The sequence below is a fragment of the Crocodylus siamensis genome, chromosome 6 (genome assembly GCF_052110815.1).
Source record: "Crocodylus siamensis isolate JL-2025a chromosome 6, ASM5211081v1, whole genome shotgun sequence".
Classification (NCBI taxonomy): Eukaryota; Metazoa; Chordata; order Crocodylia; family Crocodylidae; genus Crocodylus; species Crocodylus siamensis.
Genome location: NC_143400.1, coordinates 60,054,801 through 60,076,923, shown reverse-complemented (window position 1 = coordinate 60,076,923; position 22,123 = coordinate 60,054,801). Strand labels below are relative to the sequence as shown.

The 22,123-nt window shown below is 39.0% G+C and overlaps 1 protein-coding gene across 1 annotated transcript; it reads left to right on the top strand.

The window, feature by feature from the left end:
- Nucleotides 1-5,010: 5,010 nt before the first annotated feature.
- On the top strand, nt 5,011-11,070 carry SCG2 (secretogranin II). Its single transcript, XM_090051680.1, has 2 exons — nt 5,011-5,184; nt 8,741-11,070. The coding sequence occupies exons 1-2, from the start codon at nt 5,085-5,087 to the stop codon at nt 10,636-10,638; spliced, it is 1,998 nt and encodes a 665-aa protein (XP_089907806.1). The 5' UTR covers nt 5,011-5,084; the 3' UTR covers nt 10,639-11,070.
- The last annotated feature ends 11,053 nt before the right edge of the window (nt 11,071-22,123 follow it).

Below are 22,123 nucleotides of genomic sequence, written 5' to 3'. Positions count from 1 at the left end.
TGTTTCTGATTTACAGTTGCTCCCTGGGAACTAAACGTGGATGCTGGGCTGACATTTTGGAGAGAAGAAAATCCCCTTCATGTTTGTGGATCATCTTATTTGAGCAATGACACCATTGCATGAAGCAAGTTACATTTCAAGTAAAGGAAGGTGACCCATGTGGTCTCCAATATTTGTTACTATTTGAAGAGCTGCAGTACCAATGTTAGTCAGACCCCAGTATCAGAAAAAGGGGCACAAGGACAGAAATCCTCCTCAACAAGATGATAACTTACTTTAATTATCTGCTACCTATGGTGGTTGAATTGGATTGGTATTTAGTGTAGTTGAACTCAATCCATTCCACATGTAATTCCTGACTTCAGTGGAGATGCACCCTGATTTGATATGTTGACTTCACTTCAATGGATTTGTTCTCATTTGCATCAGATGAAGATTTGATACACTGTCGTTAACACAAGCTGCAAATGCTGTCAAAGAAAGCTGTATTAGACAAATTGAGATGCTTTGGCAGAGCTCCTAGGATGGCCATCCCCAAATGTGAAGCAGCCTGAGGCAGACAGGCTTGCATTACGAAAGACTAAATCCCAGAGGGCCAAACTCTGGTATCGGCCATTACTGTGTAACAGGAAGCAATTTTAATTCGGTGAGTTCAGAATCTGAGGGGCATATGAAACAGAAATATGAAATACATCCAGGTTCTAGGCATTTGACAGTTCTGTGTTGGCTGGACTTTGTAATTGAAACAGAGGAACCACAAGGCAACAATGAACAAGAGTAAATTGGATGCTTATTTTAAAAAAACAAAACAAAACAAAACTCAAGAGTAAATTGGATGCTTATCTTGCTGGGATCCTATGACCCCAGCTGACTTCCTGCCCTTTGGGCAGGGGGCTGGACTCGATCTCCCGAGGTCCCTTCCAGCCCTAATGTCTATGAAATCTATGAAAACTGGGCCTAAGAGACAGCATGAATGATCTAATGGATGAAGCACAGGAGCCAAGGTTAGGAGGGCCTGGCATTCATTCCCAGCTCTGCCAATGGCCTGTTGTGTAACCTGGGGCAAGTCACTGTATAGCTCAAGATAGCAGTGGACCTGATCTCTGAGGCCCTTGGTGCTATTGTAACACTATTAAGAGTGGTAATCCTAGTATTTATCTGTATTAAAATAGTGTCCTGTTGAAGTTTTCCTGTAGCAGCATATAAACTACTCTTTGCCTCAACACCTGTCCAATTCTCTCTCACTATAGTATTTAAAATAAAAATAATCTTACAATGTAGGGGTCTCTGAACTTTTCTCATTAATGGCAAACTCTCTTTTTTACTACGCATATTATCTTCTCTTGGTTTTAGTGTTTTCCATGCACATTAATTGTCTGCTCAGCTTCTGAGGCAAACTTATGGGTGGAGAGCAGGTGCTACAAAACTCTTATGCCATGTTGATACTCCTTGGCTAATGGATTACATACTGCAGGATCTTGCTTTGGGGTCCTCCTAGGTTTCCTGGTTTCCAAGCTGACGCAGCAAAGGATTACTGCAGAAATTATTCTCTTTGAGCAGAATTCTGAACTAAATGGTTGTATGGAGTTAGGGGGATGAATTTTTTTTTGCATGAATACATTTTCCTGTTTGCTTTGAGCTTTTTAGGAATTGAAACTTTAACAGAGATAAGATATCTCTAAAAGCCGTAAGGGAAATGATGTGGGGGGCTGTTAATTAACAAATCCTTACCTGTCCACCTCAGCTAAGTTTATTTTTGCTAGACTTTAAGAGCAAAATAGTATTAAAACTATTGAAGACCCTGCAGAGTGCATGGAGGCAAGTGGAAAGCAGCTGGTTGGGGAAAAAGCAGGGGGGAAAAAGAGTGTTTGGAGGAAGACAGAGTGTGGCAGAGATTGCTGCATGTTCTGTTTGTCTTCCTCAGACCTAAGTTATATTTTTTTTTTGGGGAACAGGGTTGAATAGAACTTATTAATACATGCAAATTTTGTTGAGGCCCAGGCATACAATTTAGGTGTGACACAAGCACATAAACTGTTCTTTTAATTTGCTTCTCTACCTCCTGAGTATAGTAATAAAACTTCATCATAGAGAAGCTGGTTCTGAGTCACTTTAATCAGCCTTTGGCCACATGTTCCCAGAGGGGATGGTTTTATAGGTGCTGAATGTGATTTGACCTCTTGTCTTTTTTTCAACAGCTGAAGAATGGGAAGACTGCAGCTCAGAAACCCAAAGAGCTCCATGATTCTTCTCTGAGAGGCAGAATAAAGTAAAATCTATTGTCCAAGGGTTGCACTCTAGGGGCATGTCCCCACAAGTATGGATGTACAGTTTGTGGTGCCGCTAATTGCAGACAACACATATATGCATGCATTCACCACACTGCTGATTTGCAGGGTGGCAGGCTTTTTTTTTTTTTTTTTTTTTTTTACACCAGGAGATCCCAGTGTCAAAAAACCCACTAAAAAGTGGTGTGGTGCACATGGCTTCAGCATCAGCATGCACCACCATAAAGGGATCCTGGGCAAGCAGAGCTGCACTAAATGTCCCTGTGGAATGAGCACTAGCTGATCAGTGCTGGGTGTCAGTCAGACTGGTTTTGGACCTATTTGATTCTGTTGAATGTGGAATTCAGTCCAGTGATTAGGACTCCTCAGCCTCTTGCTTTACTTCAACTTCTTTGGTTTTCCATGACTGTGTTTACAACTTGAAACTTAGCAAAGCCTAACTTTTTTCTCTTAGACCATTTTTTTTCTGTTTGACTCAGATAATAAATTCTGAGCCTTTTATTGCATTTCAAGTTTGTTGAAGTCTGAGATAGTTAGTTACATACAACTGTGAAGAAATAAGCACTCCAATATAAGACTAAATGAAGGTTAAATAGATAAAAATAGAAAATATTTTCTAGAATTTCTGTATCTCAGATGACAAACTTTTCCTGGCTGAAGTAAAAGCTCTCCTCTACCCACAAAAATAGATATTGTATAGATGTTGGTGAAGGAAATAATTATGAAATGTGATAACTGCAGATATCCTATTAGAAACTCCATGTCTCCAATAAATTGTAAATTATTTTTGTTGCCATTAAAATTATATTAGGGGAAAAATTACTTCAGCATTCATAGAGTCTTAGTTTATTTTTAAGCCAACTGACCTTTAGTGATCTCCGTTTATACAAACTGGGAAACAGACTGAAATTAAGACTTCAAGAACAGTTACATATTTTGGTGTTGAAAAATATGTTTTCCCTCAGCCAAGTAAACATGTTCCCTGACGCTGTTTTCTGATCATCTGATTAAGGCACCAAGAAAATGGTGGTTATCTTGTGCTACAGACTGTACATATTCACTGTGTGAGAGAGACGTAGAGCAGTGAAGGGTCTTGCTAGAGTCCACCACAAAACCAGTGGCTAAGCTGGCAACAGAACGTAGGTGTTTCTGACTCCCAACATGCTGGACCATGCCATCTTGGGCTTGTTTTTTGGAAACAACTCTTCAAAACTTTAATTCTCCCTCCTTCCCCTCTGCTGTGCCCAATGTTGGTACCCTACAGGACAGTGGTAGTTTGAAGAGGTTTTCATTTTCCTGAAAGGGATAAACACAGTCTTATCCTATATCTTACTAGGAGCATTATGTTAGGTGGAAAGAGAAAGGGCTCCAGAGATTCTTTCCAGCTATGCCCAGTATAGTGAGGAGGTGCCTGGTCTGTGCTTGTGGCAGGATTTTTGCTGTCCTCATGACAATTTAATTGGTAACATTTATTGGTTTAGAAGGTACAGCCATTCTAATTTTTTAATTTTGTGCTGTAACGGGTCAGAATTGTCAGGAAAGATTCATTTTGAGGGAAAAGAAGGTCTTGTTTTATTAGCTGGAGTGAAATGGCTGTAATGGGGGAAAAAAAGGAAGCAGAAGGAATTTACTGTCATACAGAAATGGGTTTTAGTGATGTGCTTATATCTTGCACTGACTTACAAGCAAACCATATTTATTTATCCTCGTTGCCTACCTATACAAGCTCCAGCATTTACAAAGCTACTATGTAATTTAAGCTGAAATAAAATGCTAGTTTTTACATGGGGATACAGTAACACTTGCTATTACCTTTATTCTCTCCTGCATACACCTTCCTCTTTCTCCTGAATCCAGGAGAAAAAAAAAATAGGACAAAGCTGCTGTTCCTGCAGTTTCATTACGTCTCTGAGCCACAGCAAAGAGCCGCTCTTCCGCCTATATGGAATGCAGTAGCATTTGCACTCCTGCATACTCTTGATCATTAGTTTTGGGCAGTGAATTAATATAGATGGTCACAACCCTGCCCCAGTCTCCTGCAGGTACTGAGGTTGCTCCATTGGACCTTCCATGTCAGATTGAGGGGTGGGATTTTTCCCAAAGGCATTAAAAGGCTGGGGTTGTTCAATACTGGCCTTTCCCAGCACTTTTGATGTGCTTTCAGATGGCAGGATCCTGAAAGAGACAAGTACAAAACTGCATCTTGGGGATCTTGGCCTGTTGTATCCTGTGAGCCCTGCCTTGTTGTCACCCTACTCCTGCGCTAACAGTACGTGCTTTATAGTCTCCACTTGCATCATCTTCTCAATCCTACTGAAATTAGAAATATTTCTGTGGGTTCTTTCTGAACAGAGCCTGGTCTTTTAACAGCTAAATATCTGGGGAAGGCTTTCACCTATGAAAGTGAAGCATTTATTTATTTTACATTGTTAAATGCTTTTCTGGGCATTCTTAATGTGTTTGTGGGTGCTGAGAGCCAGAGGAAGCTAGGCACTTTCTATTTCTTGTACTCAGCATATGAACTTCTTTAAAAGATTTAATAAAGGTTTGGTTTTTTCCCCACCCCACTTATTGTCAAGATTTGACCAGCTTAGTTATTCGAAGGTTCTCAGTGTTTTGGATGCTATCAGGGTTGCAGTGTTCTCTAGGGGCAGACAGGTGGCGTAAACGTACAGACAAAATTGTCTCAAAATAGCTGAAACTATTCTTTTCTCCAGTATTCTCTCACCAGCTCAGTTGGGCTTGTGGTTTGTGACTGGCGAAGGTGACGTCAATGTGGCAGTGCAGAGTCAGGTGATGCACGGTATAAGCAGAGGGAGCTGTCCTGGTGCTGAAAACACTCCACAAACTCGGAGCAGACAGACAAGGAGGACTCTGCAGTATCTAAGACACACAGGTAAAGCAGCTTTTTTATCATAGTGCCAGAGAGATGCTCAATGTAATCTTTTCTGTTCATAGCATTTTAAAGACTACGCAACTGTAGAAAAACAGCACAACTGGGGCAACCGTTTGAAATAACAACCTGATGCACTTCAGTTGGCACTGAAATGGTGCTGCCTGGCTGACTGAGGGTTTTTCCTCTTCCTTTCTATTTTTTTCTCTAATTGATATAGGATTTTAAAATAATTAAAAGGGTAGAACTAAAAATAGAGAGTAAGGGGGGCGGGGAGGGTAAGTGAATGATTATGCAGTTAATGTTTACAATGTGGTACCAGATTCATTTCTTCAATGAAGCTAACAAGCATCATGTTTCTGTCTGAAAATCTTTTGGCCTCTTAGTGGTTCACTGACATGTTTACAACATCATTCTTTAGGCTTTATGGGTGTAAGAGGAGGGGTTGCCTTGGATACAAATACAATTCAATTAATCCTCTACACATCTAAACAGTTGTTTTAGTAATTTGGGAACTGTTTGGCTTATGAGACCCTAAAAATAACCTTTATTATTAATATTTATGGTCCTTGCCATAGGGATACAAATTTAGACCAGCTTTAAGAAGGCTAATTTAGTGCATATAGTTGCTAGGAAAGTAAACCTGCTAACAATAAAGAAGGCATGTTGCCTTTCCACATTTTCCTTATGGGAAGACTCCCATTATCACTAGAGCTCATGGAATCTTTGTAAGTTCCATAGGAAAGCTTAGGAGTTCTCATGACAATTTTTCATAGGAAATTTTACATTCTTATCAGAGAACCATGTGAATCTACAGTGAGGGACTGAGGGAGAAATATTACTGCTGCCATGGAAACCTTAGCGATAGAATTCATTTTATTATTTTGCTTCTTTTCTAAAGAACCTCTGTCACTGTGTTACCTTTGATAGAGTGCGTTACACTGACAATTTGGTTTCCTCATTTTCTTAAATGGTGACTGCCTAATCTGATATAAAAGAATTTGGGTAAGGAATGATTTTGCTGTTTGTCAGGTATAAACAAATGAATACAAACACTTTGATCAATCTAGATTGACCTCTCAGTTATGTATCTATAGGGGAAACAACCATTTAAAAATGTTGTATTTTAAGATTAGGACTAATATGGAATACTGTGTATAGTTTTTAAAGACATTCATCTTTAAAATGTACTTAATTTTTCTCAAATTGTAAAATTAAAGATCTGAAATATCAAGGTAAAGCACTTTTACCCTAAATAAGGCATTAGGTTATAAAATTATTTTATTAAACATAATGTCAGAGATTTAAATACCTTAAAACAAACAACATCATTTAGTAATACACTAGAAGTGAAACAGATTCATTCAAAAGGATGCCTGCAATATAATGAGAGAACTGTATATGATCTCTTTTTTAAAAACAAAACATTCACTTGAATCAAATGCTAGTAGAACTCCAAAGCAAACTTTGCCTTGGTATATCCATCCAATTCAAATTTATTTCAGACATTTTACAGAAGATGTAAAGATGCATACACTGTATACATTGTAAGTGGTTGAATTCACTTCCTCTAGTAGTAGGAGGTTATCAGTGGACTTTTTCCCTAGAAAAGCTAGAGATATCTACTACTTATTATGGAAAATTATTATGCAATAAACTTTCTGCCAAATGAAAATGTACAGAGTATTTGCTTAAATATATTAGTTGGTAACTTCTCATTAAAAATATCATTTTTTCCACTAGAAACATTAATTTTATTTGATTGCTAGTATAGATTCTATTAAACAGAAAATTGTAAGTTTTTGGGGTTTTTAATGTCTTGAGTGATTTTTTTCAAGGTTCAAGCCTTTTCTGAAACAGAATATACAGAGCTCTATTTTGTTTAATGGAAAACTACAGCAGATTTAGAGAGATCCTCCAACCAACAGTAAAACTGATATTCATAGGTATCAGTCCTGTAGATTATTACCGCATGATGTATTTGATATTCAGACTGATTGTCTGAAGCAGTTGGAGAAAAGGGAAAAAGAGTTCTGGGGAACTGATTTTGTTTTCATTATTTCTTTGTGTCAAGCTATTTCATGTTACACTACAGTGAAAAATAACCCGAGTGGAAATACCTATGAGTGAACCAAAAGGAACACATCCACTGTAATTTTCTACTTAGCACTGTGTTATCCACCGCTGTATATGTAGGTTTCTCTGTCAGCATGAATCACCAGCACCTCAACAGGATGTTTTCCAGAAGCCCATGGGAAAAGTGAAGAGCCAAAATAGGTCAATTAAGTGACGTGTTTTCTATCTTTACCTTTTTTCTCCTTTACAGTACTTTATTCATTAATGCAACTGCATCAGAGAAGGGAAGAGGCTAATACTCCTTACAGCCTATTCCTGTGAGATAAGTGTCTTTGACCACAGTGGGAGTGAAAAAGTGGGCAGTTCCTTGAAGGACTGGGCCTCCGTAGATACACTTTCGTATGTTGCTATGCTCCACTCATGTGATTTCTGTATAATGAATATAATTTTTTCACTTGTTTTCTATTTTTTAGATAGAGTGAAATTCTCTGCTGGTGTCAATGGGTGCAGCTGCACTGACATAAGGGGATGTCATCCATTTAAACCAATACATAATTTGGCCCATTCTAGTTTCCAGAATTATGTCCACTCTGGGCTCCATGCTACTCCTATTGAAATGAGTGCAGCCAGTCTGGCTGAAAGAAACAGAATTGGGCTTGTTGCCTTGTTAAAGCCAAAATTAAAAACTGATTGGCCACCCTGAAGAAATTGGTTAGAGGGCACAGAGGAGCCTCTGGCATATTTATTGCCTATGGGGAAATTCTTACCCCTGAAGCTTATTAACTAGAATTCGTGTATGACTAATAATTCATTAAAAATTATCATAAAAGTCAATTATGGAACTCAGTAATGACACAAACAAACCTGTAAGTCAACTTCTAGGCCAGGTTGCAGTCCATTATATTAACTGTATTTTTGTCTAACACCATTCAGTGGAATTCCCTTGGCATAAACTTATGTAGAATAAACAATTGGGCAGAAAACATTATAGAGACTCTTATTTAATATCTTGTGCAAATATAGGTGATTTGATATGCCATATACTAAATCCTTAATCTGATGCTCAAGCCAGCACTGAGATGAATTAATGAGGCATTAATAAAATGAGGTATAGCACACAAATTAATTATTTGTGTGCTATACAGGACTGTTATATCCTATTAGGGCCCCAGCATGGAATTCATGGAGACTGACTGTGGACTTTTTAACTGTAAAAGGCTCATAATGATTTCTGTAAGTTCTAATGACTTGAGGGAATGATAGGAAAGTTCTCAAAGCTTTCTAAACAGACTCCGAGAAAATATTTATGATTATCATATAGGACGCTTGGGAATTTGATTGGCTTCCCTTAATTACTAAAACCACAACCCAATATAGGTTTTTCAAGAATTCCAGTTTAAAATGGCAATCTTACATTAACTTTTGCTTCATGATTTACTGATTTTGACTTTGTATATTAATTCTTGTTTTTCTTTATTTTAAGGAAATATTTCAAACATGGCAGATGCTAAAACCTGCTGTCTTGGAGCAGCCTGCTCTCTCCCCATTTTTTTTGTCCTAATCTGTTGTGTTGATGCAGCTTCATTCCAACATTATCAGATGCTTCAGAAAGATCCAGACTATGTAATGAAAAACTTACAAAGGCTCCCAAGCCCAGATATGATCAGAGCTTTGGAATATATAGAAAGCCTCCGCAAACAAGCTAACAAGGGAGAAAGCAGCCCAGATTATAATTCCTACCAAGGTGCCCCATTTCTTCTGCAGCAGAAAGAAAGCAAAGATCAGAGCTATCTACCAGATAATATAAGGGATTCTTTGACTGAAGATGAGTCACAGTGGGTGAGGGTAATGCTGGAAGCCTTGAGGCAAGCAGAAAAAGAGTCAAAAGCTGGATCAAGAGAAAATAAACCATATACTATGAGTTCAGACAGTAACTTCCCAGTTGTAGTGAATGATGATTATGAAGCTTATAAGTGGCCTGAGAGGCATCCCAAAAATCCCAAAATGCCATATCCATACTATGAAGAAAGTTCAAGAGACAGTCCGTTTAAGCGTACCAATGAAATAGTGGAAGAACAATATACGCCCCAAAGCCTTGCTACTTTGGAGTCAGTGTTTCAAGAGTTGGGCAAGATGGCAGGGCCAACTAATCACAAAAAGGAAAGGCTAGATGAGGACCAGAAACTGTATACAGATGATGAAGATGATGTATATAAAGTGAATAATATTGCATATGAAGATGTAGTTGGCGGAGAAGACTGGAATCCAATAGAGGAAAAAGTGGAAAGCCAAATCCAAGAAGAGGTAAAAGATAGTAAAGAGGAAATTGATAAGCAAGAAGAAGAGATCAATGAAGAAATGAAGAGGTCAGGGAAACTTGCCTTCCTGGAGGATGAAATGAGGAGGGAGAATAAAGAGCAAATGTCAGATGATTTATCTAGGTTAATGAATTATTATCTGAAGCGGCTGATGAGCAGTGGTGGGAATGGGAAGCTAAGGACGGGACAACACGAAATAAAAAGGGCAGCCACATTTTTGGAAAAGCAATTTGATCCTCAGTCTATAGCTCAATTAATAGAAATCTCAAGGAATTTACAAATCCCTCCTGAGGATTTAATTGATATGTGGAAAGCTGGAGAAAAGAAACCACAACAAAGTGAAAGGCTGGAGACAGAGCAGGAAGCTGAGCTCCCAGAAGATCTTGATGACTTATCAGAAACGAATATAGGCCACTCCAATATATTTAAAAATAACAGGAACTCTAAAAATGGATACATGAAGCAGCCCATTAATATTGTGCCGGAAAATCTACCTGAAGACCTCAATATTGAAGATATTGTCAATCTTTTGGGAACTGATAATTTAGTTAATCAGAATCCCTCCTACTTAGTAAATCAGCTTAATCAAGAAAATGGTTTACCAAGACTGTCCTACATCTCTGGAAGACCTAAAGGATCTCAATTTCCTAACACCGCTTGGCTTAATGATTTGGAAAGACGACAAATGGAATATGAAAAACTGAATGAGAAAGATGAAGAACTTGCTGATTACTTGGCAAAGATGTTGGCAAAATACCCTGAAGTTATCAATACGAACCAGATGAAACGAATCCCAGCCCCAGTTTCATCTGAAAATGATCTGCTGGAGGATGACCAGCTTGAGCAAGCAATCAAAGAACATTTAAATCAACTGGGGCCACAAGAATCTGATAAATTAGCCTCTCTCAACAAAAGGCTTTCAATGACCCAGGAGAATGACGACACACAAACTAGGCAGTATCTGGATGAGGATATGCTAATGAAGGTGCTGGAGTACCTAAGCCAGGAAAAATCAGAAAAAGGAAGAGATCACATTACCAAAAGGGCAATGGAAAATATGTAATTTGTTCCCCAAATATTATTTCTCTTCAATGTGTTTGACTTCTAGCCAATTTGGTTGTAATTTTTTCCCCCCTTAACAGTAGACTCACAGTAGACTACTAACCATTGAACAGTCTGCTGTGTTGTCTCCGAGCTGTTATCTTGTTTATGGCTATACATATATATGTTATAAATCTTGAATTGAGTAACAAATTGCTTCAATTGTTTTAAGAAACAGTTTTATGAAATTAAGTAAAATTGTAATATGTAAACATATGACCATTGCATTGTTGACAAAAACACGATAAATGAATAGTGATAACTATGATTTGAAGTTTTTTAAATTAATTGGATTATTTTGTTACTGTCTGTAGTGATTTTGTGGAGTACTGAATAAAAAATAAAGCATTATATATAGATAGATAGTTTTATTTACAAGGCTTTTTCTATTCTGTGTTTTACTGTTCATGAATAAATTATTTCTGGACAAGAGACTGTGTTTCTTTGTGACAGTTGATAAACTTGGAGTTACTTTAAGGAAGCATTTTTTTTACTTTTATGTGCATTTTTTCTAAATTGCTGTTATTTTTTAATTCAGAATTACTTTGAAAAGTATATTCCTTACTTTCTCAGCTGTACATATCAATTGGCCTTATGATCAGAAGTACTGCTCAGCTGTAGCTCTTGATGAAACCACTGGGCATTGGGTATGAACTATATGTTTTGAAAATCAGGTGACTGCTCTGGAAGCCTATAAAATAAGAAAGTGTAACTCTTCATGACTGAATATTTCGCACCCAACTAGGACAGAATGCACATGTAAAGAACTCTTCTTCACAATTTCTAGATCTCTCATAGCTTAAATTTTCTATGTTACTGAAAAAGCGTATCTGCTGCCTACCAACATCTCTTCATACCCATTGTGTGGCATTCCCCATGGGGTCTTTTTCCATGGATACTTTTTTTTATTTTTACCAAATTGCAGACTCCATTCAATGCCACCAAAAAGCAACTATTCCTAATGCTTACACTGGCTTATCTGATAATCTGGTTTCATTAATAGATCTTGTAGTATAGACAAATTTGGTTGTTTTGTTGAATGGTTGCATCGGTCTGGGGAAAATCTGGTTGCGAATTTCAATCCTGGATCTTTTAAAAGTGGTCTCCAGCTCCTGTTAAGACTGTAAATCTGCCTGAAAATCTGAGGCTGCATAAATACTGGTACACATGAGTATTTAGGTACAGGAATAGTTCACTGATTTCACTGGGACTACTAATATATATCATTACCCATGTATAAGTATTTCCATCTCTGATGTCTACGTGGTTCCCTTCTGTGATACTGTTCAGCATCCTGTTCCTCCATATGGTAGATAGATGTGTGTGTCAGAGAATGATTATAGGAGGAATGAGTCAAGTAATATCTAATGAACAGTAACAGATTCCTTTGCAGATGTCATCATTATTTCATACAATTAGAGATTAGCAGTATGTAAATAAGATTCCTTGTTCAAGACTCAGTGAAAACTCCTTATTTTTTTCTATAGTAGGGCTGAAGTGTTCTTGTAACTATCATGGTCCAGGAAATATATGGGAAGTGAAGGTTTATTTGGGTAATAACTTTTATTGGCCCAATTGAAGAGCTGGGAGAGACTTAGACGCTCCATGCCCAAAAGTTCATCTAACCTCTCCAAGCTCTTCAGCTGGTTCAGTAAAATATATTATTTAAAAATACATAGTGAATTTCCTCTGTCAGTAGAATGATGAAAAGGCAGAAATTAAAAATACTATGTTGGGTCAGATGCTTTGCAGGATGAAGTTGGCAAAATTCTGTTGTCATTGATGCAGAAGCACTTACAGTGACCTAGACCCACTGTATTTTACTAAAAACAGAACTACATTTTTTTAAAACAATTAATATTCTCTCATTGGCTAAAGTCCCAAATATTCATTCTCTGGCAAGTTTTTGGGCAGTTACATCAATTATATGACAGAATGCTTTTTGAAAGCATTGACAAGTAACCTAGTGATTGCAGTAGGTTTATGTGAGACTTTAGGTTGCCTTCCAAGGTGATATATTTAAAAAGATGCTGAATTCATCAAACACTTTCAGGTTTATTTTGATACAATGTTGAATACAGTCTAATTATTGGAGTTTGTCCTTTAGTCTTCATTTTGAAACTCAACGTAAAAACTGAAGTTATCATCTCATGACACACAATGCTACATGGTCCTGAATCATACATGCACCTGGTTTTGGGAAAGGAGAATGAAGGGAAAAAAAAAGATGTTTTTCCATAGTCTTATCTACCATGACTCTGGCTCACCCAGAATGGAAGCCTTCAGCCTCACAGAACAGGAGCAGAGTCCTATAACCAGTGTCACCTCCCTAATTCAGCAGCAGCTTTGAGAGGGTTAAACTTGTAACTGTTGACCCTGAAGCAGGTAGAGGGGGAAGGGAAATGGGGCTGACAGTACGACTGTGCCACCACTCCATGTTGCTGGAGCCCTGGGTTTTCTGGTACTAAGTACAGCCTCTGCCCCCGCATCTCAACACCACTCTGCATCCCCCTTGCATCCATTCTGGCATGGAAATCAGTCTCCTCACTTCAAACATGTACTCCAATTTTGGATGGCTAATTTTTGGGAGAAAGGCCCTTGTGATATGTGAATAAATATAGTAACATTAATAGAATTCAGAACCTTCCTTTGCTAGGATTACATCGGTTACTTTCCTTATAGCAGAAAAGATCTGAATCACACGTTTTAGTGAGGATAAATCAAGTCAGATGAATGTAACAAAATGGGGACGTGCTCTCCATCAGTATCAATGTGAGGGACAGGCCCATCAACCCAGCATGGAATACCAGGTATGCTGTGGGCCACAGACATTACCATGGTGTATAATATGAGCAGCAGATGAATCCCTCTACTTCCCCCATATGCAGTGTTTTTCTGATGTGGTTGTACAGCGTGTGTCAAATCCCTACGACCACTTGTAATGCAACCTTTAATGCAGTGGAAAAAATGGTGTATTGAGCAAGTTCTTTAATGCTTGCTCTCTTACCATGGTGGTAACATATTGTTTCCATAGCATCTGGGCCTCATCAAGTTGCCACTATTTGGGGAAATTGTATGTACTGCTTCAGGCAGTGACAAAAAAGAAAAATAATCTTGTGCCTGGCACAAAGCTAACAAGGAAGGTAACTGAACTCTTTGATGACTATAAACTGAAATGGAGCACTTTCTGATAAAGATATGGACACCACCACCAGCAAACCTGTTTCTCAAGGTAGAACTATGCAGGGCAGATAATAAAGCAAAAGACTGCCTGTTTCAGGTGTTAAACCACCCAGTAATGCTGATTGCAGGGGGAGGGGATGGGAGTCACATGACAAAGGTGGTGGCTAGAGGTCATAAAAGAAAGAGTCTATAATAGCCAACTTGCAGAGCAGAATGAAACCAGAGGCCAAGGACTCCATATTCTGAATAATCAACCACGTACAGTAGGGGAGCTTTCTAGACCAGTGTTTCTCAACCTGCATGTTGTGACCCAAATTAGATCATGATAAAAATATGAAAGAGTCACAACAAACTTTAAAAATGGATCTTCCTTAAAGGAAAACAGTGTGGGAAACTGGCTTTTCCCTTGCAGGCTGGCAGAGTTCCAGCTTGCAAGAGGCTGTTTAGGCCCCCCCCCCCCCCATGCCCCACACCCCCTCACCCCACCCACCCCCTGGCCCACACAATGGGGCTCTGAGGCCTGGGGGTGGGAGGTGGCGAGTCCGGAGTGAGAAGCACTGGGTTGGGACTGGCTGTCAGTGTTTACAAATGGGTCCTCGAACAAAAAAGTTTGAGACCCACTCCTCTAGGCCTGTGCTTTTAAACGTGTGTCACTGATAGACTGCAAGGACAGACACTGTGGGGTTTCAAGGAGGATTGGCCAACCTCCAAAAAATTGCACCAGGCAGTGTCATGTGGATGTGCTGCTTTACACATGGTATCCTACTTGACTGCTTCCAGCACTACATCAGTTTAACTCTGCTGCTTCCCATTCTGAAGCTAGTGTGTGCAGAGCTGGCTTGCATGTCTGACAAGAGGATCACGAGGGATGTACGCTGTGGGGTTCTGCATGAGGTTGGGGGAAATTGACTGTAGAGTGGCAAGAGGGGCTGGAAAACATGTAGGTGATGGGAACTGTGCAGGGGGCTAGATGGGGGACTATGCATGCATGTGGGAGTTAAGTGCAGGGACCGCTTCCAGCAGAAATGGGTCCTAATTCAGGTAACTCACTCAAACAGTCCCATAGTCCATCTATCTGCTCAACCCCACATATGGTACTATGGTAGTCGGCCTCTGTTCATATGTCAGTTTGTTTAGGTAGGCTATGGGATCAAATGGTGAGTGTATTCTTAACCCCAGAGCCAAGCTCAAACAGCTATTCAAGAGCAGGGAAAAAAGGGAGGGAAGGAATGTAGTAGACATGCATGATTTAGTGTAGAACTATATTTTTAAACTAGCCAAAATAAAGTGTGATTTATTGTTTTGGAGCCATTACAAAACCTCTGTGTCAGTTTCCAGTATATCATGTGTCCCTAAAAAAAAGAACCATGTATCCAGAATACCACACAATTGGTTTTCTGGGAAGGAATGGACGTAAGCTATAGCCTTGGCTCATCTCTCAAGGAGTAGCAGACAGAGCATCTGTGCCAGATAAGTATGCTTGATAGGCTGAAGTCAAAGACAACGGCTGCAATCAATGGTGACCCAGCAAAGCCAGAAACGTACAAGTCAAGTGAGTTAGGATATATACACAGTAGGCAGGTGAGTATCCAGCGCAAGTTGTTCCACCAGGGCTGTGTAATAGGCTGCTCACGTTTATTGTGATTCTCTTCCATAGCAAACCTGGATGGCACAATATCTGTGTTAGAGTGTTGCCAAGATCAGGACAGTGGCTGAAATTCAGTATTGGAAATGAGTCTGGTGAGTTGGGGGAAGATGTGCAGGCAGTATTGCCATGCCTGCTACAATTGTGAAAATAACGTAGCTGATCCATATTTGACTTCCGATGGCCCTTATTTGCTCTAGTTGCTCCTGGAGACCTCCTTTTCAGTTCGATAGAAATGAACTGGCAATTTCTCTTGGGTATAGATTACCCCCACCCATCCACATTGTACATACAGCAATCAAATCTTGACTTTAGTAGGTTTTAGATCAAGCTGCAGAACAATATGCTTCTCCAGCAGAAGGCTGTCCCAGACATTATTAGATATGTAATGCCTCTAGTAATAATGGCTCTAACAATGTTTGTTTGTTCTCTTGTATTGTTTCATTCTCCTGTATTAAATTGCTGTACTAGTAGCTACACAAGGCGTAGCTGTGGATCAATATTAAAGTCACACATCAGAGCTAACATCTTGTGTTACTTCTCTCTCAAGGGTGCTGTAGAAAGGCATCTTCACTGGGTTTTGTTCCTTGGTTTCAAAAAAGATTATAAAGTACTTTTCATTTGTCATTTGGAAATTAAAGTAGCAGAAAGTCAAACTTTATTTTTTTAAATGGTGATACATGTGTAGTGTTGTCTTTTAAAAATTAATCTATTCTATTTCTCCATCAGTGGTTGCCAAACAGTGAACTCCTAAGAGCTACATCCTCTCTCTATGATCCTGCAATTTAATACTGAGCCAACAGGTTGCTATGGTAGCAAGGACAAGAGCAGCAGACAGGGGTTACATTAGTTGGCTGCTCTGTTTTGTAGTAATTGAGCAATGCAGCTAAAAGCTGAAGAACCTGCAGATCAAATCTGCTTTGAAGTTTCAACCTGGGTTTCTGCTTTGTGCTAAAAATCCCACAGGGATGGCCTCCAGCCTAAACCTTTTAGCCTTTCCTCTGAATTTAGAGTTGTGCTGTGAACAGAATGAGTATTTTCAATTCTATTTTTCATTTTTGTCAATATGTATAAGTATTATTAAGTACTGTTCATTCTAATGTCACTGAAGACTAACAGGTTCTAGGGGCTTCACATGGCATTTAAAAGGTACTCTCATAGCTTAAAAAGTATTCAATAAATTCTTGAATCAAAGACCAGTCTTCAAAATGCATTTTTTAGGATTCGGTATCTTTAATACAAAGAAACTCAAGAGTCGTTAAAAAATATGACTAGTATGCTGCCGTTTGTTGTTATGGCTTTGATTGACTGAGTTTGTCTTGAAAGAACATTTTTGGCTGCAGGGATGATGCTTCCTCCTTCAGCCTGATTCTTTACCAGAAGGCAGTATACCTTTGTTTGTAAATGTGAAACAAGCCAAAATAGACAGAAACAGCATCAGTCATTGAAAGTCAAGAAATACCACATAAAAAAGCATGACTCAGAACAGTGATTTATGACATAGCCAAAGCAAAATAAATATTAAAATTAATTGGATCAATCCCCTTCCCCCACCCCTTGTAAGCTTCTGAAGTTCTTCATCCAAGAAAATCTTTTGGGGTTCTTTAGCATAAGCAGCACCCCAATGACTGTTACATAATGGATTGAAATCTATCTCTGGGATAAAGTAATGATCTGAAGTCTACGGAGCTGGAAGGTCTTTCCATCAAGGAAATGCATATAAATGGATAAATGTACGCAGGTTCTGTGCATACAGAAGGAACCCACCAGAAAACTCCTGTCAGTACCTAAGCTGGACAAAACTGATCTGTCACTCGTATTCTGCCTTCTTCCATTATTTAAAGAAAGTGTCCCTTTGCTCAGTGAGCCACAATGAGGTTTTCTAGGACCTGTTTCCTAAACACATGTTTCATCTCATTAGGCTTATGGTCTCCTGAGACCTGAAAGAACAGCAACTCAGTCTGACCCCTGGGACAATGTATGAAGAAATGATTCCTTTCATTTTCTTTCAGCCACTTACAGACCCACTGAAGTCCATTGAAGTTCTGTCCCATAAGATGTAAACAATGGCACAGCCACTATTTTGAGAGTTAAAATAGTACAATGTACTTAGGAAAATTAATATATGTGCACTGATTAGTATGTTTTATAAGAGCATCTCACTTATAATGTGCAAGCAGTTCTCTTTAGGGATTTTTGTTGTTGTTTATATTTCTCATCCTTGCAAATAAGAGGACAAAATGTTGAGACTGAGCAAACAGATCTACATGGTATAATTGAGCTGCTTGAAGGTTTTAAACCAATTTAAATGTAAAAAGTTTTACTAGTGTCCTCTTGTCTGTTGGCAGCAAAAGAAGTACAGTAAATGTTTAGTGTCCTTAAGAAATACTATGCAAGCCTTTTGTTTCTAGTAATAAAATAAAAAAACAAGAAACAGTTGTATTTTTGAAGCAATAAACAGGAAAATATAAAATAAACAGAAAAATGAATAACCATAAAAACAAAATGAAAGTAGACCTATATTTAAGGCTGTCTTGGTACAGTACTCTTATACCCCTCTGTCTAAACTAAGATCCTGTTAAGTAGATGTTTATAACTAAGTTGACAAGATATGGTTTCCAATATGCACAAGAAAATGTTGGGTGCTTCATCTTATCCCCTTTGCTAAGCCTCTGAAAAATAACTTAAAGCTTCGTAACTGTTTACCTGTTCTTAGTACTGAATATGATGGCTACTGTGATTTTTCCTGATTTTATATTTTCCATTTAGGTGCTGTGGGACACATTCCTAACGCTGTGTACAGAATGCATAACACCATACACTACATACTAGGCTTCATATTGTGTTTATACAAAATAAAAGCCTCATCCATAGTTTTACCCAAGCAGACTGGCTTCAAAGAGTGCTGCATATCAGATAAATTCTCCAGGATCAGGGTTTAACTCCAGGAGCAATACTAATCAAATAATACCCTAAAACACCTATAGGACTGTATATTCCAGACATCTTAAGGGCATATAGACAAAAAATGGGCTAGTAGTTCTTGAAAGTATTTCATAGTCATAGTTCATAATGGTCAGTAACTGTTTTCACTTCGTATACCCTGAAGTAGCATGTACAGAAGATGGGGAGCAGGGCTGTCTCTGGGAAACTGAGAGCTCTGTGATGTTTTCCTCCTGTTCAAAGGCACTGGGATACATCAAAGCACACTTTTAAAGGCAGGACCTTTTGTTTTTTTCATTTGTTTCTATGCTCTCTGTTTCTCAACTGGTTTATATATTATGCATGGTGATTCTTTAGGTCTGCTGGACTTTGGGCCACCTCATTGACTCACAGATTAAATTTGGGCATTATGCTTTTTATGAAAGGAATCTGGATTTGTTGTAGTTATTTTTGTAAGGGCATGCCTACGCTGCAATTGTGGGTTTAATCGCAGTGCAGTGTAGACAAATCTAAGTTGGCTTTATACTAGCTAGACAGGAATTATTGTTTTAGCACTAATGCTGTACCACTGTTACTGCAGACTGAGATTTCCACTACACTGCACAGATTCTGCTTTTGGAGGAAAGGTAGCTCCATCAAGCAGAATTCATAAGATAAATCCTCTCCCCTCTATTCTCAGAAGAGTTGGCCAAATAAAGAAGGCAACCTCCTGGGGTCCTTCTATGAAGGAAGTTGATTGGACCCCTCTGAATACAGGTTCCTATCTCTTTCTCCCCCTGTGAGTACATGTGGAGAATCTGTGGTGAGCAAAGAGGATTCAAGAGGGAGCACAACAAATATTTCTGGCTCCTACAGCTACTCATTAGTCTGAAATAGGCAAGGTACTAACTGGTTTACTCTAGCCCCCCCCACAGAGCTAAGGCCTCTCTAACATGCTGCAGTAGGCCACCTGTCTAGCCTGGCACTGTCAGCCTCAGTCCTTGAACTACCTCCCTTAACTGGGTTCAGTAACACAGTCTTTCCTGGGCTCCACAACACAGGCCATAATGCCCTGGGTTCTGTACCACAGACAGAGTTCAGCAGAAAATATAAATAATCTACAATGAACACCTACAAGCATAGGTTAGTTCTCACCCAATACTCTTCCATCTACCTTGGAGAGACCTGTCTCTCCATGCAAACAATTCCTCCTTCTTTTCCTCACTTTCTCTTCATGTTCCCTTTTATTTCTGGGTCAGCCAGTCAACTTCCCTCATTTACTGATTGACTGGGCCAGCTGTGGCCCCTTAGGCAGGTAGCCTTTTTTTTTTTTTTTTTTACTGGCTGGCTAATGGATCCAGGCTGCAGGCCTGCAGCCTGCTAACATGGCAGTCATCTTGGGTAGCTACAACAGTCAACCTTTGGTAGGTTTTTATTCTTTTTATAAAAGCATCCATCTCTGGATAAAAAGAGTTTATAGCTTCCCTAAGACTGAGCAATTGGTACCAAACCTCATCCTGTTTTTTCCCAGGACAGACTATAAAAATGATATAGGCAGGCCCTAAGATGGTTAAGGGAATGGGGAGCCCATCCTGATGAAGGACAGTTAAAGGAAGTTGGAGTGTTTAGTTTAACAAAACAAAGATATGACTACTTTTTTATAAATGTACTCACTGGATAATTATCAGGTTGAGAAATATACTATTTGGGCTCAAGTACAAGATCAAATGGCTACAAACTTATGAAAAAACTTTAGATTGGAGATTAAAAGAAGATGATTGATAACTATCAGAAGAGCCAAGTTTCAGACTGCTGTCCCAAGCAAAGTATCAAGGGCAAAGAACCTGAATTGTTCAAGTTCAAACTCAATACATTTAGGGAAGGGTATGATGGGCTAGGGTGTTCTTGGTTCAATAATCAGTGTATTTGATTTATGGATATTAGCAATTTCCATGTTGAGGTACAGATGTAGTTATTTTGATGTGTGACAGATGCATGGCAATCCCAGGCTTCAGGACTTCAGCTGGGCAGAGATATTTGTTCTTCTTTACTGGTTTTTATGTTTTTTCTATCTTCCTTTGAAACACTAGACAAGGCCGGAGATAAGGCAAGAGGTCCGACTAGCATGCCCAGGTGTTCCTGCTGGTACTTTAAAACCGCACAGTTGAGTGGATTTAGGGTCTTGCTCTTCCACTCAGGGTCAAATTGATTGCCAAATTTGGGGTGAGCAAGAATTTTTTCCCCTAGGGCAAGGACCATGGTGAAGTTGGGGTGGGGGAGGGGTCCATTCCATACTGCAAGGGCAGTATGGTTTTCCTCTGAGGATCTTTGAGCATATTACTTCTCTGCTATTGCAGTATGAGAGTACTGACAGTGCACTCACCTCCCCTACTTTTTAACTACTGCACACTGGAAGGTGTTCTCAGTGTTTCTGGTTTTGGGCCTTGAAGATGTGGTGCATGAGGGTTTGGCCTGGACAATGTTCAGGTAGCTTTGGGTAAGCAGCTGCCTGAGAATGCAAGGACTAGATTCAACAGTCTGGTTGCTTCCTTCCAGCCCTAAATCCAAGTGTTCCAGCCACAGTGCTGCAAGTTGGTACTTTGGCCTCATTACATGTTTTTGTGGCAAAAAAAAGGATCTTTATACCCTGTCTCTGGATCTGTAGCTTCCCCTGGGAATATTGCTGTGCTAAGAAGCTCAGAATTAGACTTTTTGTCTCACTTCAGTGATAGTGGATTTAGGTGGATAATTGCCATTTGAAATGTTGAGTTGCATATTGGAAATATACTGTAGGTAACCTGCTTTCTCGCTATATAAACAACATGTGTTACAGTTCAATGTCTATCTGAGCAGCAAACAAGCTATGAATCTATAAGGATACAGCTGGCTCCCGGGTGCAGTTTACATTTGTTCAGGTAGCTAAGGTCAGAGTTAACTCAATGAAAGAAACTCAAAGTAGCAGTAGTAAACAGGTGCAAAGTCTCCAGTGTATAGAATGGAAAGGGTGATCCCTGCATCAGGGCGGATTATCTGAAGAGCAACTTTGCTTCTGCATTTTGGATGGTGATTCTAAATCCATAAAGCTGTTTAATAATTTATATACAGATATTGCAGGAGCTGAAAATGTGACTGATTAAATGTATTTAATGTTTCTCATGAGAAGGCCTGTTAACCCAAGAAACTGTGATGTCTGCACATATCTTAGAACTAGAGTATACAAATTACTCGTTTGTCTTTCGCCTCATAAAGGAAGAAAAGTGCCCTAATTCCAAATGTGAAATGAACATTGGTGAAAAGCCATACTATTATGATTATTTTAAATGTCAGCCAGCAGATTTATTATTGAGACACTGGGTCCAATATGCAGATTGTCTACAGAGCCTTTGGAGACTCCTTTCTTCTGCTGGGAATAGCTTGTTCAGGCCATGAGCTATGATGGTTCCAACATTTTTTTTGGTTTAGACAATTTCAGAACTATGGTTGGAAAAGTTCTAGTTCCTAAAAAATACATCCTAGTATGTAGGATACAGCCTCTTACTGGAGTTTTTCCCGAAATAAAATGTTTAGATTTGATGTTGATTAAAAATATATTGGGCATGTCAGTCAAAGAAGTCCTTCACATGAATACTATTTCCTATGCATCAGTGGGGTTTCCACAAAGAGGAACAGATAAACAACATCCAGAACAGGATCTTAG

Bases quoted from the DNA above. Each gene is read 5' to 3' on its own strand.
- SCG2 (XM_090051680.1), top strand. From the start codon at position 5,085: ATGCACGGTATAAGCAGAGGGAGCTGTCCTGGTGCTGAAAACACTCCA. The intron at 5,185-8,740 runs GTAAAGCAGCTT...CTTTATTTTAAG, and splicing joins GCAGTATCTAAGACACACAG to GAAATATTTCAAACATGGCA.